The sequence below is a fragment of the Chiloscyllium plagiosum genome, unplaced genomic scaffold (assembly GCF_037043375.1).
Source record: "Chiloscyllium plagiosum isolate Xiang-an unplaced genomic scaffold, Cpla_swu_hap1 HiC_scaffold_11, whole genome shotgun sequence".
Classification (NCBI taxonomy): Eukaryota; Metazoa; Chordata; class Chondrichthyes; order Orectolobiformes; family Hemiscylliidae; genus Chiloscyllium; species Chiloscyllium plagiosum.
The window spans coordinates 75,890,893-75,905,518 of record NW_028270149.1 but is presented as its reverse complement, the minus strand read 5'-3'; the positions used below and the strand labels follow the sequence as shown (position 1 = coordinate 75,905,518).

At 40.4% G+C, this 14,626-nt stretch overlaps 1 protein-coding gene across 1 annotated transcript in view; it reads right to left on the bottom strand.

Annotated features, from left to right (window-relative positions):
- Positions 1-14,063, bottom strand: part of LOC122557542 (sodium- and chloride-dependent neutral and basic amino acid transporter B(0+)-like) — a 56,553-nt gene extending 42,490 nt beyond the window's left edge. The window contains exons 1-4 of the mRNA XM_087991807.1: positions 13,992-14,063; positions 13,605-13,758; positions 10,302-10,433; positions 2,470-2,637 (exon numbers count right to left, since the gene is read on the bottom strand). Coding sequence (XP_087847933.1) covers positions 2,470-2,637; positions 10,302-10,433; positions 13,605-13,758; positions 13,992-14,063 — 526 coding nt within the window. The remainder of the gene's footprint in view (positions 1-2,469; positions 2,638-10,301; positions 10,434-13,604; positions 13,759-13,991) is intronic.
- Positions 14,064-14,626: the final 563 nt, after the last annotated feature.

The window sequence follows — 14,626 nt, the reverse complement described above, 5'->3', positions numbered from 1 at the left end:
ATATTTGACTTAGTATAATGAAATGTAGCAGAATTAAGTAATGATCAGCAAGTAAAGGTACCCAAAGGAAACAACAGCCATAATTTGTTTAAATTTGTATCAACTTTGAAAGAAAGAAGATTAGGTCTAAGATTAGCATACTAAACCATAATAAAGGCAACAAGATGGGCCTTAAAGCTGAGCTAGCTGAAATGAACTGGTATGCTATGCTCAAGGATAGATTAAGAGAGACACAGTGGCAGATACTTAAGGGTTTATTTCAGAATACTCAGATTAAGTATATTGCTACAATAAAGAAAAATCACGGGGGAGGATTATCTATTGTTAAGTATCAGATTTCAGAGAAAAAATAACTGCAAGAAAATGGTAGTAGCTCAGATAATGTTCAGACTATAACAAAAGGTAAATCAGGAGGAGGACATTAATATTTGGAAGGTGAGGAATGTAAAATCAGACAACATATTTGTACAGGTATTTAAAAAGGTAAAGTGAAAGGTGATCTTCTTGAGAGTGAGAATGAGGACCTCATAGTAGATTGTGAACGAAATGAACAAACATTTTGCTTTTTCCTTCACAGGAAGCAATGTGAAAAGAGCATTCTAGTGACTGTCTAGACCAGGACATTGAAATTAAAGGGGAGATTTGTGAAATTACAATGAAAGTAATCAGAAACAAACCGATGGAGTTGTAGGCTGACAAGTGTTTGGCTCCAGGTGGACTTCATTCCCAAGGTCTTCAAAGAGTTTGCCAATGAGCTAAAGAATGAGTTGATGTTACTTTTCCAAAATCAGCACAATTCAGCAAATAATCCATTGGACTGGAAAGTAGCAAATATATCTACTCAAAAATGGAGGGAGACAGAAAATGAGAAATTACAGTTAACTTATCATGAGGAAGATGTTCGAATTGATTATTAAACAGATTATAGTAGCACATTTCGAAAACCTCAAGGTAATTGGGAAGACGCAGCATGTTTGTATCAGAGAAATCATGTTGAACTCGTTCATTGGAATTCATTAGGTGAATACATGCTCTGTGAATAAAGTTGCATCAGAGCTGCTGTAATATATTTGGATTTTTGGAAGAATTAAAGAAAATGCCATATCAAAGGTTATTATGAAAGATAAAATCTCATGACATAGGGCTGAACACACTAGCATGGATCGAAGATTAGCTGTCTCACAGCAAACAGAGTTTATGCAAAACAAATGAGTATGCCTGATTGGCAGGATGAGATGAGGACTCTGTGCTGGGTCCTCAACATTTTATAACTTACATCCATGACTAAGATAATGGGAGAAAAGGCATGGTAGTTAAATGAGTAGATGACATCAAAATAGGTGGGGACGTATACTGTGAAGTAGACACAAGGAAGTTGTAGATCAATGGAGACAACTTGAGAGAGTGGATAAAATCTGGCAAATGAAGCATAATAAGAGAAATTGTAAGATTGATCACTTTGGCAGGATGAACATAAAAACAGAGAATTACTTAATTGGGAGAAATGATTGCAGAATTCTGAGGTGCAAAGGAATTTAAGCGTTCTGGTTTACGAGTCACAAAAGATTGATGTGCAGGTACAACACATATAATGGGTTGCTGTCCTTAATGATGGAAGGATTTAAACAAAATGTAAGGATATTATGCGTCACTTTACTAAGGGAGTACTGTGCGCAGAATCTGCCTCCTTATTTAAAGAAGGATATACATTTTCTTCAGTTGACTAGACTGGTACCTGAACGCACAGATTGTCTTAGAAGGAAGGATTGGACATGCAGAGCATGATTGCACTGGAGTTCTGCAAAATGAGGGGTCATCTTTTTGAAGTATATAAGATCCTAAGTGGTCTTGAAAAGGTGGATGTAGAAAGGACAGTTTCTGCTGACAGTTCAGTCCAAAATTAGAGTACACTGCTTTAAAATTATAGGCTGTCCTTTGGGGACAGAGGTGACAAGTATTCTTTTCTCTCAGATAGTTGTGTAAGTTTGGAACTCGGCCTCAGAAGGCACTGAAGGCTCAGCCATTGTTTGGCAAGAGAATTGAGGGTTATTATTAATCGAGGTAGGAATGTGGAATTCAAAACACCAATAGTTCAGTCATGACTTCATTGATTGGTGGAGGAGTCTCAAGAGGCTCAATGAACTATCTCTACTTCTATTTTGTATGTTTATAGATCTCCCATAGTGTCAGTCTGTACAATAAAATCAAGCAGCACTCATTGTGTCACTAAGTGAAATCAATACTTTTTTGGAAGTCAAAGCATGATTTCCCCACTATCAGGAATGTGTAATTGCAGTGACTCAGTGCCATGATTCCTGCTGCTGCTTTCTACCCAAGTCTTTCTGCTGTATAGTCACAACGAGGATGGTCACTGAAACTATTGTCCACCTCACTCCCTCACTCAGACTGACAGAATGAACAATGAACAGTCGGTGTGTACACTTTCCCCAATAGAAGTGAACACTGTACCTTTGGGAGTCCTGCTGCATGTTTCATCTGCTCCCCACCAACTGAAGCAGTCTGCCCACGGCAGGGGTGATTGGAAGGAAGCAAACAGGTAGTACAGACTGTAGCCAATGATGGAGCTGTAGGAAATGTTGGCAATTATAACCAGAAGGACCATGGTGATTCCAACACCTTAAAATAGACAGAAAGAATTGGATATAAATTGAGAACTATTGACTTAATATAAATTCCATGACATAGTTTCAGTTGGTCAAACAAATGACTGTGTCTTGCTACAGTCACTTTCCATGGAGATCAGTGAGACTGTTCAGGCTGGCCATATCTGAAAGAAATGTCACTGCCTCAACTCATTCTGGATCAGGGTCATTGAGCTGCAACATTGATTAGAGACACTCTGACATAAGGAGGTGTGTGAAATATGGAGGTAATTTTATTTAATACGAGGCTTGAGTGGGAAAAACCAATGCTTCAAACTTAATTAAGAACTTCGAATAACCATGAATTAAACTGACCAATAAACAGGTGTGAGATGTAAATGGGTAAACTGGCAGTGAAACAGGTGAGCGTTTTGAAGGAAAATTTTGGTAGAAGGAAAAAATGATTTTCCTAAAAAGACAAAACAAAATCACTTTCGCAGAGTATCATAGTTTCATGGGAAGAGTACATCAATAATCACATCCTACAGTAATAAATGTCATCACAAAATGTTCAATATCCCAGTTAGACCACCAACATAACTAAATTACCCAACTGAATGTTATTCAAGACAAAAGCAATTCAAACCAACCTTTACCACGAACAGAAAGTAACTTCATTTATTGTGAATATACTACTGTGCAACTTAAATTCTCCTGCTTTAAAAGACTGAATATACACGCATCCGTTCACAATTAAGCCACAAAAAAGACTGATGGTTTGACACAAATATAATGTCAAAAAAGACAGAAAAAATCAATTTTATGAAGATGGAAAAAGTAGTGGAATGTTAACATTTTATATTGATTTATTACAGGAGTGCAAGAGAGGACAAGTATAATTGTACACGGAAACCAAAATTGTGTCTTGTTCAGAAATCTTGTAAGGAAACGTAGGAGAACAAATAGGAATAAAACTGAAACATCTCCATGACCCAAAGGTTTTCACCCCGATGAGATTACAGGAAGCTGGTGGGAAAATTTTGGATGTTTCTTCTCAGCTTTAATCATTCCCACTTACTAGAGAATTTGAATGATACAGAGAGAGGGAGATTGCACAATTTGCCTTCCAACTTTTTCCTTGAGTTTGCTTTTTCCTTTTAATAATGTTCCTCCAGGACATTGCGATTGCATGGAGATAACTGCAGTTTAATTAACTTGAGCCACTTAAGTTGATCTGATCATAGAAACACCACACCTGGATCTTGTTTAAACTGTCAGTTGTCCATTTACTCCCGGCTTCACATTCCCATATTCATTCTCCACATCGATGCTTTCTCTTGAAAAGTCTTATTTACTGACCTTAAACCTTTACAACCTGTTACATATAGTACTGACTTAAAGATTTCCACTTTTATTTTTCAATTGTCTGCATTTGTAATAACAAGCTGCTTTAAAATGACTGATTTTTTCAACAATTATGGGATTGCGTTCCCACTGTTGGATGTTCTTTACCTTCATAGGGATTGATCATGTGACATTGAAAACACTTCGAAACGGTGCTTAGTGTGATTTTTCCATTTGGGTTGCTGTAGTTTTCATGCATGCCCTCCCCTGAAGCCAATGGGCTGAATCCCCTCACCCAGCTTACTCCATAGAGCATTAGTTTCCCCCTGAATGAATACTCACTTCTGTTTCCAAAGTTCCATTTGCCTAAGAACTTTGTTATGGATCAGGCCAGACCCCCTCAAACATTTCAAGAAGGTAGTTCAGACCCTAACTTTTCTAGTTGTTTTGAGCAGGTGTAAAGTGGATATTCCAGAAGTGATGCAACTAGCCAAAAACCCTTGGTCTTAAACAAAACAGAATTTATTTACTGAGTACCAAATGATACACAAACAAAAGACAACAGAATACAGAATAATTTAACCTAATCAAAAGCCCAACAGACTATCCGAAATTAATGATGCTGCACTAATTTCCTGCAACAATCCCCATAAACACCCTTTGGCAAAAAAGGTAAAATAAAACACAGAGTCTTACAGGAGAGAGAGATTCAGCAAGGAACACCTTCTTCCATATAGCTGTTTCTATTGGATTCCCAGCTAACAACTGACTCAGCAGCTCTCAACAGCCAGACTACTTGCTAAAACCAAACCAAATCAGAGGAAAGCTGAGCTGGGCTGGGAGAACTGGCCACTCTCCTTTCATTGTACAACTGCTTTATTTTATATAACTTAAAAGCTGCTTCAAGTAGATAAACACAGACATCTCCGACTCGTTACAGCACTTTTGAAAATAACCAAGGACAACACAATCTTGTTAAAGGAGCAGTATGGTCACACCTTGCACTGATACCTTGAGGATTAAATCCTCCCTGGCTTGTGAAATGCTTGACAAGGATTCATCTGCCGTCCTGACTACAATCTGATTATGAATCAACTCTGCCTTCAATTCTCACAAGAGCATTTCAGTATCTGCTTATAAAGATCCTTCATAAATAAACATACACTTTGCCCTGGCCTATGTGTTCTTCGTTTAGACTTTGCTGCCTCACAGCACCAGAGACCTGGGTTCAATTCCTGCCTCAGGTGACTGACTGTGTGGAGTTTGCACATTCTCCCCGTGTCTGCGTGGGTTTCCTCCGGGTGCTCCGGTTTCCTCCCACAGTCCAAAGATGTGCAGGTCAGGTGAATTGACCATGCTAAATTGCCCGTAGTGTTAGGTGAAGGGGTAAATGTAGGGGAATGGGTGGGTTGCGCTTCGGTGGGTCGGTGTGGACTTGTTGGGCCGAAGGGCCTGTTTCCACACTGTAAGTAATCTAATCTAATCTAATAGTGACAATTTGACAGAAACTGAAACTTAGGTCCAGTGTTTGTTCTACTTCTTCAAGTGATGCTGCACTCTCACTAATCCACTGTCTTGTTAATATGTCATCTGTAATGTTTTCCATAAAGTACTGACATTATCTTTGTTATTTATTATGTAATTCTGAAGTAGTTCTGTATCTATTGAAACTATTCTTCCATTCCCCAGTTTCTACATCTAGTGGACTCCCTCTGTCGAGGGAGGTTACTTCAAGGTGTATTAGGTGGACCCTTGTGCTTCTCCTGAGCTCTGCAGCTCTTCCTGGGTCTGTTGCATCATCTTTCCAACACCCCATTTAATCAAGACACTTTTGGGTCTCTGCACATGTTGCTCAGCTATTGGCTGCACCCACAGTGCCACTAACATTCTTTTATGATTTTCTGCGCCACAAGGTTTACGTCAGATGCTAACTTTGTTGCTTCTTGTTTATCTATCCACTGCCACCGTATTTTATTGTACTCTTGAGTCTTTGGAAAGTTCAGGCTCCCAAACTAATACTGCTGGAGTTCAAAACACTATCTGTAAGAACTCCTTATTTGTAGCTTAATCTATGCAGACATCATCCTCACACAAAGTTAGAGTTTCTCCTCTCTTCTAGCTCTCACTGTTTAATCATATAAATTGCCCTTTACCTTGATGGATAATATTTATCCAAATGTCACTCCAATGTCCCATCTGCTCTGACAGATAGAATGAAAACTTGGCAAGTTGCTGGTTCAAAGAAGTGCAGCTATGATGAAAGGTGTCAGTTTATACATACCTCAAATATTTTTTAGAGTTTGGATTTTAGAGTTGCTTACTTTTCTGGAGGTTTCAAAAAAATCAACTTGGTCAGACAGTCTTTCCAGAAAAGTGACCAAATCTTATGCAATTTAGAGAGCAGGAGCTCACTAGAGTGCTAATAGATTGTTTTTTTTACTGTGGTGGTTTATAACAGGGTGGGCTAAACGTGAATGTCATTGACTTACTATATTTCAGGAAAACAATCAAGAATCATGTAGCAGCCTCCTAGCTGCTAAAACACAAATAGATTGCTAACTTGGCCAAACAGCAAAGAATGCTGGGTATATTAGTGAAGTAAAGCTCTGAAACCACAAAATCCACGCACCAGACACAGTGCAAAGACAGCAGCCAGGTGTTAATGACATTAGCAATAATTATTCTGGATAGACGTACCCCCCCCCCAACAACTTATCTACTAAACAAAGGACAGCCCTGAGAGAAAGACACCAGGTCCTGGCAAGAGGCAGAGACCAGCTGACCAGAGAGGAGGAAAGCAGGTTTGCTGACACAGAAACAAAACCACAAAGAGCGCAACTGTGTAAATTTACAAAAGACTCAGGAAGCATTGTAACCTTAAGGTGCCAAATAAGATTAGGGATAGTACATTTTGCAACTTTATTCCTAATGCAGCTGGGACTGTTTTGCATTGGTACTGGCTTGTTTTCATATTGATTTGACCGCTTCAGTATTGTGGGACACCTGGGCAAATTCATTCATAAATTCTGGTTGGAGTTGGCCAAATTTATCTTAAAGAGAGACAATTAAAGTTTAGGAAACCCAGAGTTTGAAAGCTTTTGGTTATATTAGAGGAGACCTCATTGGAGCTAAAAGCAAATCCAGTTTCTCTTCTGAAAATGAGATTTTTCAGGGTAATTAAGTGGACAGTTACCTCTGTGTAAAAGTTTAATTTGTGCATCTTCCAAGTCAGGAATATTTGATTTGAACTATTCAGGCTATTAGAAGCTGAGAAAATATAAGCTCTCAGTTTTGTGAGCATTCATATAAGAAGAGATTATGGTTCATAGGACGGAATGGAATGAATCAGTTAAATCCAATTAAACATTTGATAGCAAGAGTTAGTTTCTCTAGACTTGAATTGCTCTAATGTTGGGAAATTCCTGAGAGTTTGTTTTGCTATCTGTTTTAAGATCTTTCTAACTGTTTTCTGTGTCTAGCTAACTTGGTATCTTTTTCCTATTTTCATCTTTTGTGTCATAAACTTCTCTTCTGTTGTTAAATAAACTCTGCAGCCTTGTGTCATTGTTTCCAGTCACTGATCATTGTGTTAGCTGCAATAGAAAAATAATGTGATCTCTCAGGACAGATTTCCTTCAGAGATCTGATTTGTCCTGTCATACCATCAGCTGGGATCATAATACAGGAGAGATGCCCCTTGTATCTTAACTAGTATTTACCAATCAGGCAGTACAACTATAAAGGTGATCCGTCCATTATATTTGACTAGTTATTTTTGAGCTTGTGTGAACAAATTGTTTGTCACATTGCCTCACCTTACAATAGTTAATACACTTGAAAGCTTTCACTTTGTTGTAAATTCTGTGATCATAGAAACAAAGTGAAAGGTATCTTTCCAAAAAAAAAATTCGTAATAATAACTATTCTTTCTCAGCAATGTAAAATGAAAACATTATCAGCATTAATATTGGATAGTAGATAACGTGTTGTCCAAGTATTGGATCTAATGTCTCATTAAATTTGGGTGAAGTTAATAAAGAACACTGAACGGAACTTAACATAGGTGACAGTAGTCTGCCCAGCAGCTAAAGTGTCAAGGAGAGACTCATGTCACCTCTTTTCAGGTAAGCATCTCATATTATGTGTCAACCATTTAACAGGGCCTCCAGATGATCAAATATCAGCAGCTCTCCATTGTTCAGCAGAGGTACATTGCAGCTGCTACCTGCTACAGGCCATACACTCACTTCAAGCCCAGTATCACTGAGGTACCCAGTGGCAGGGAACATGAGTAATGGTGGGAGATGGGTCATGAGGTTGGGGTCAGGAGTGTGCTCAGGTGATCCAGGACTTCTAGGACTGTTGCAGAAATATTGATATGTTTTGGTGAGTACACATAAAACTTGAAATGTGGAAGCCGAACTTAAACCTAGTCCAACTCCGCAATTTGCAAACTGCAGAGATGGAACAGACAGTATTCATGCAGCCAGGCCTTGGACTATCAAATTCCTGTTGAAATCAGACAGGCATAGAATTGCCTGGTCCAGTGCTAATGGCCACACTGTTTCAGAAGAACCGCTGTTTCCACCTCCAGTGAAGCTTCTTTGTTGGAAGAGTGTTACACTAACTTGGTGGCACCAGCTCAGTAGAAGCCAGAGACATAAAGCAACAAGGACAGCTCTTGACAGTTGAAGGTTCAAAACCATGCTCTAACACTTCCAAAGATGGAAAACAGTTACCTCATTTGATCTTCCTGCCCCCACGTGATACCAGTATTGGACATGGGCCACAGAATCTTTGAGAAGGGCACTAAGATGGGGATAAAAGTGGGAACCTGGAGCCCCAGCTTTGCTTTATGCACCTTCTTTAACAGCATCTCCAAACAGCGCCTCCAACTGGCAGCTGAGCTGTACAGCATCTCCAACTCCTTGTACCTCGAGGCAAGCATCACCAGACTGACCAGACCCAGGGAGACAACGTCAACGTGACAAGCCGAAGACAGAAACAGCCCTGGGAGGGGAAGTCCAAAGTCAATGACTGCAGATCCTGAAAAATTAGCCAACCCTCAAAGAGCAGGGACCAGCCTGTCCCAGCCACTGTGAACAGGTATTTGCAGATTTTTCAGACAAACAGTTCAAAGACAGGGATAGAAACCTGTGAACAGGATATAGTTAATCCTTGGAATCAGGTGTCAGATGTTGATAGCTAGTGTAGGTTTGAGGCAGTTTACCTAGAGACTTATTATTTATTGAAGATTCCTGTGAAGCAATTAAAAGAGTTTGAGGGAGTTTAATTAAAGAATAATAGTAGAGTCTGACGACTGGTTTTTTCGTTGATAAAGTGTTCGTTGTGTTGGATCTTTCTCTGCCTCTTGTCCCCTTTGTCTATCACACTGAGCAATGTGCCTGAGTTGAAAAGGATTACCGTAAGCTGATCAAAGTTAGTCAGGTTACACTTACCCACCCTAACCCAATACAACAGGGGGAAGGAAATGAAGGTGATCAGCAGCAAAGACAGAGGCTTACATTCAGTTCCCTCCCCGATGCCAGGTCCTTCAATCAGGCATGGGGTACCTTCGAATGATGGATTCCACCCCCAGGAGTCTGCTCGCAACCCCAAAAAAAGAGTTGCTTCTTGGATTTGCTGCACGGTGCTTCCCTTGCCAATCACTGGGTAAATACAAGTGGCAGTGTAATTAGGGTGGCACGGTGGCACTGTGGTTAGTGCCGCTGCCTCACAGCGCCAGAGACCCGGGTTCAATTCCCGCCTCAGGCGACTGACTGTGTGGAGTTTGCACGTTCTCCCCGTGTCTGCGTGGGTTTCCTTCGGGTGCTCCGGTTTCCTCCCACAGTCCAAAGATGTGCAGGTCAGGTGAATTGGCCATGCTAAATTGCCCGTAATGTTAGGTAAGGGGTAAATGTAGGGGGTATGGGTGGGTTATGCTTCAGCGGGTCGGTGTGGACTTGTTGGGCCGAAGGGCCTGTTTCCACACTGTAATGTAATCAATTAGATCCTCTGTGCGGAATAACTGCCCAATGAAGAGCTCCGTTGGCAGCAAGGTAGGGGGAAGGCCATCCATGAGCTTCCCCATCCCAGACCTTTGCAGAGGTTAGAAGACAGTGAGTTTCCACTTGACTTTGTGCCCCCATACCACTGACCACTGACCACAGCCTCAGCTGACTGTCACTTCACACTTTACACCTGGATTAATCCATTGTGCAGCATGTCTGAATGTAGACACTCCGACCAGGATCAGCTCAACTCTCATCTGTTCAAAAATGTAACCAATATATGAGCTGAGTACTGCGACTCATTTATATTGTTGTTAAGCTCATTCGCCGAATAAACACTGACCTTGTAACATGGGCACAGCTTTCCACACTCCAATGGGTCCGAGACTGGCAAACTGGCCAAAGGAGCATTCCAAGAAAACCATTGGCATCGCAACAAGTGCCAGCATGAGAGAGTAGGGAATCAGGAACACACCTGGAAAATATAGGGAAAGAACACAATGAGGGAAAAATCACCCATTGACACTGAGCTTCATTGTTGGCGCAAGATGGATTGTGTTAAAATTTACCCTGAAACCTCTCCAAAACTCTGTTGGGTCTGTCCATCGTTCCATTTTTTACAATTTATTCATGGGTTGAGGCTGTCGCTGGTTAGGCCAGCAGTTATAGCAAATCCCTAATTGCTCAGAAGGTAGTTAAGAGTCAACCACATTGCTGTAGATCTGGATTCACATGTAGGCCAGACCAGGTAAGGACCACAAATTTCCTTCCCTAAAGGAGATCAGTGACCAGAAAAGCTTTCCCTGACCATCAGCAATGGTTTCATGGTCATAATTAGACCCTTATTTCTGGATTTTTATTGAATTCAAATTCAATTACCTGCGGTGGTGGGATTCATACCCAAGTCCCCAGAACATTACCTAAGTGTCTGGATTAATAGCCAAGCAATGAAACCACTGGGCTATTGCCTACCCTATTTGATCTGATCCCACACACAAAAAAATCTCTATTGTCTTCTTTATTTGACTGGGATTATTCTCTGATGTTATGGGTCTGAATGTACATTAACACATGGAAGATGAAGAGCTCTCAGCTGCAGCTCCGAAGGTTACTCCATGAATTCTGGCACATAGGAATTCCCACATTGTCACATTCACAAACTTGATAAGCATGTTTTTTTTTGCTTCTTTACACAATGGTGTTGTGACATTTTTGCCAGTGTGTTCTTGGTTTCCATTGATGTAATTTATGACAAGCAAGCACATGATCTTTATCCTGCTATTTCTTTGAGAATGAAGAATTTAGGAAGGTTGCACTCAACTCTTACAGGCTTCCTACTATCCAGTCAGGCAGAACTGTGCTTGGCAACATTCCCCCACAGAGAGTGGAGGGGAAGGCAGAGTCTTTGTTGGGGCAGTTGGATCTTCATGTGTTCCCAGAGTTTCTCTGGAGAGGAAGTAGAAATGAGGTCAGGATTGTCCTGTCTACTCTATAATGCTGATTGATATCTACTTCTGTAACATGAACTGTGATGGTTGTTGACTTGAAATTTCATTTATGGTTTGTCTTTAGATGCTTTTTTGAGTTCAACTTCCAATTTAAATTGAGTGAATGAGCTGGCTATCTGTACAACAGTTAGTCTTGGGCATGACTAGAGAGTGCCTTTAGAATGTCCTGTATGTCACATGGGCACAGCAGGGTATTATCTATCAGGTGTAAGGTTTTGAATCCATGTGGTCTTGAAGCAATTTTTTTTTCTTAACAGAGGTGCTGGTTTTGGACAAGTACACAAGAGTGGGTATTCATTTTCATTGCAGCTCCCAGCATCATGGTTTCCGAGTGTTCACTTTCATGCCAAGTCTGACATTTCAATCACCAAGGGTGACATTGTTGACTTTAGGAGGGGCAATCCAGATGATTTCACTGTGATCTATTTGGGTGTTACCTCTGTCAACTGGGGTTAACCTTCCAGATTGGAGGATGAACACTGACAAGTTGTATATGCTGCTGGTATTGGATGGGCAGGTGATGCCTTGGTGATTGTGAAAATCAAACAGGGTTAGGGTTTGTATTAGTATAAATCATATAGATTTATATTTATTTTGTTATTTTTAAATGGCATAAATTGTCTCGATATGTTCACTGCCCATATCTCCTTCCTTCAGTTATTAATCTGAACAGTATGGAAACGGCATCTTGAAAGTTTGGTCGTGAAATTTTCTTCACCTTGAGATCAACCTGATCAATTGAGCATATAGCCAGCATTGTGTTCTGCAAGACTACATTTCTCTGAGAGATGGGTCTCATTCAGGGCTGCTCTGTTAGTGTCTAGTCCGGCTCACTCGTGGCCCACCAGGGAGAAGTGTCATTGAGGTCAGTGCCCTCTGAGTCAGACAGTGTCCTCCTGTTTGAGAAGGAAAGCTTCAGAATTTATTTTTACTCCTTCCCCATTCCACCTTTTGAAGGTAGCTTGCTGCTTCTCTGTTGCACATTGGCTGGTGTCAAAGAGATGTGACAAGCCAACTGAATATTTGGAAAATGAACAGTGGTTCAGGTCTCTCTCCAATTCAGCAGCAAGAAGTGCTGTGCTTTGAAAAGACTGATTTTCTTGTTACTTCTTTCATTGCTGTTAAACTGACAATTACAAATCTAACCGCAGTGCCTGACTGAAGAGATTAATAACTGAAGGAAGAAGATACTGGACAGTAAACATATCTGGACAGTTCATGATGTTTAAAAATAACAAATAAATATAAATATATGTGATTTATCAGTCTGTAAGTTAGCTTGCCAAGCTTGAAAGGTTGTTTTCAGACATTTTGTCACCATACTAGGTAACATCATTAGTGAGAGTCTCTGGTGAAGGGTGGTATGACCCCCCTCTCTATTTATAGGTCTTGGTTTCTTACAATAGGTGATGTCATTTCCAGTTTTTTTTTCAAAGGAAGGTAGACAGGGACTAAATTGATTTGTTTATTGATAGAGTTCTGGTTAGAATACCATGTTTCTAAGAATTCTTAGCTGAAAATGTGTTGCTGGAAAAGCGCAGCAGGTCAGGCAGCATCCAGGGAACAGGAGAATCGACGTTTCGGGCATTAGCCCTTCTTCAGGAAACGTCGATTCTCCTGTTCCCTGGATGCTGCCTGACCTGCTGCGCTTTTCCAGCAACACATTTTCAGCTCTGATCTCCAGCATCTGCAGACCTCACTTTCTCCTCTAAGAATTCTTATGCATGTCTTTGTTTTACCTGTCCTAGACTGTGTGTGCTGTTCCAGTCAAAGTGGTGTCCTTCTTTGTCTGTATGTATAGAAACCAGTGATAGTACAAATCTTCTGAAAAATCACTAATATGTGATTTATATTAAAACCAACGCTAACACTATTCAATTTCCACAATTGCAAGGAATAAACAAATATGTATAACAATAAAACAGTTGTTTGACAATTCCCTAGCACAAAAAAATACAGATTGTACACAAGATGGAGAGTTCTGGAGAAACTCATCAGGTTTGGCAGCATCTGGACAGTGAAAAACAGAGTTAACGTTTTGAGTCCAGTAACCCTTCACAGATCTCGTGTATACATACTGCCAAATCTGCTGAGTTTCACCAGTACATTTTGTTTTGTTTTAGATTTCGTGACAATACCTCCCCCGTTTCTGTAAGCCAGGTACGGGAATCTCCAGACATTGCCCAGACCCACAGCATAGCCGATCATCGAGAGCAAGTAGTCAGTCTTTGAGGACCAGTTACCTCTCTCCACATTCTCATCACCTTCATCTACACGTTCATTAGTAGCATTCTGGAAAGACAGGAAATGGCTGACTTAGAAACAAATCTTTCTTGGACAAGAACTCAAGTAAAACGTTTGCCCCATTATATAAATACTATTTTTTCAACTTACCAAAATTGTCTCAAAGTCTGGAAACCCCACAGAGAGATACTACAATTCACAATGGCAAAAGTCCCCAAATTCATGAGCAACCACTCAGGGTTTTAAATCAGTTGCCTGCCATATTTTGATAAAATACTCACCATGTCCTCTGGAGTTTGTGTTTGATGGTCATTCGACAAGGACTCGGATAAAGCCAAGTCTGTGTGCGCCATTTTTCAATGCCACTGAACAATTCTTCCACAATATTTAGGGATGGGATGTAAATATGGAAGAGCACTTTCTTTCAAAGACAATTCAGCTGCCCATCAGGAATAATGAAACTTCTTCAGTCAGAATCTCATTAAGCTAGTTTGTTGGAGTTCTTTAAGTAACCTGGCCTATGGATAAAGGTGAACTGGTGGCTGGTGGAATTGCATAAGGTATTTCATAAGGTGCCTCAGCAAAGGTGCTCTGTTTGAAAGGAGTGAGAAGTTCCTCTGAGGTCACTGACAATAATTCCAGAGGTAACCAAGTTCTCAGAGGGTTACAGCTGGTGCTTGATCAATCTGCAGCTGAAAACTTTCTACTGCAGATTATTTGCATTTGCTTCAAAATGTTCAGTAGCAAATCGCTCTTATTCCTAATCAAGAGGTTTTGGCAGACGGCAATTTTGAAATGGATAACACCAGGTGAGTAATTGGGAAAGTAGGCTACAGAACCTTAAAAATGCTCCCTCCTAAATGGAACACTCCATTTTGGTGAGAGATTATCCACTGGCTCCCCAAGTTAATTTGCA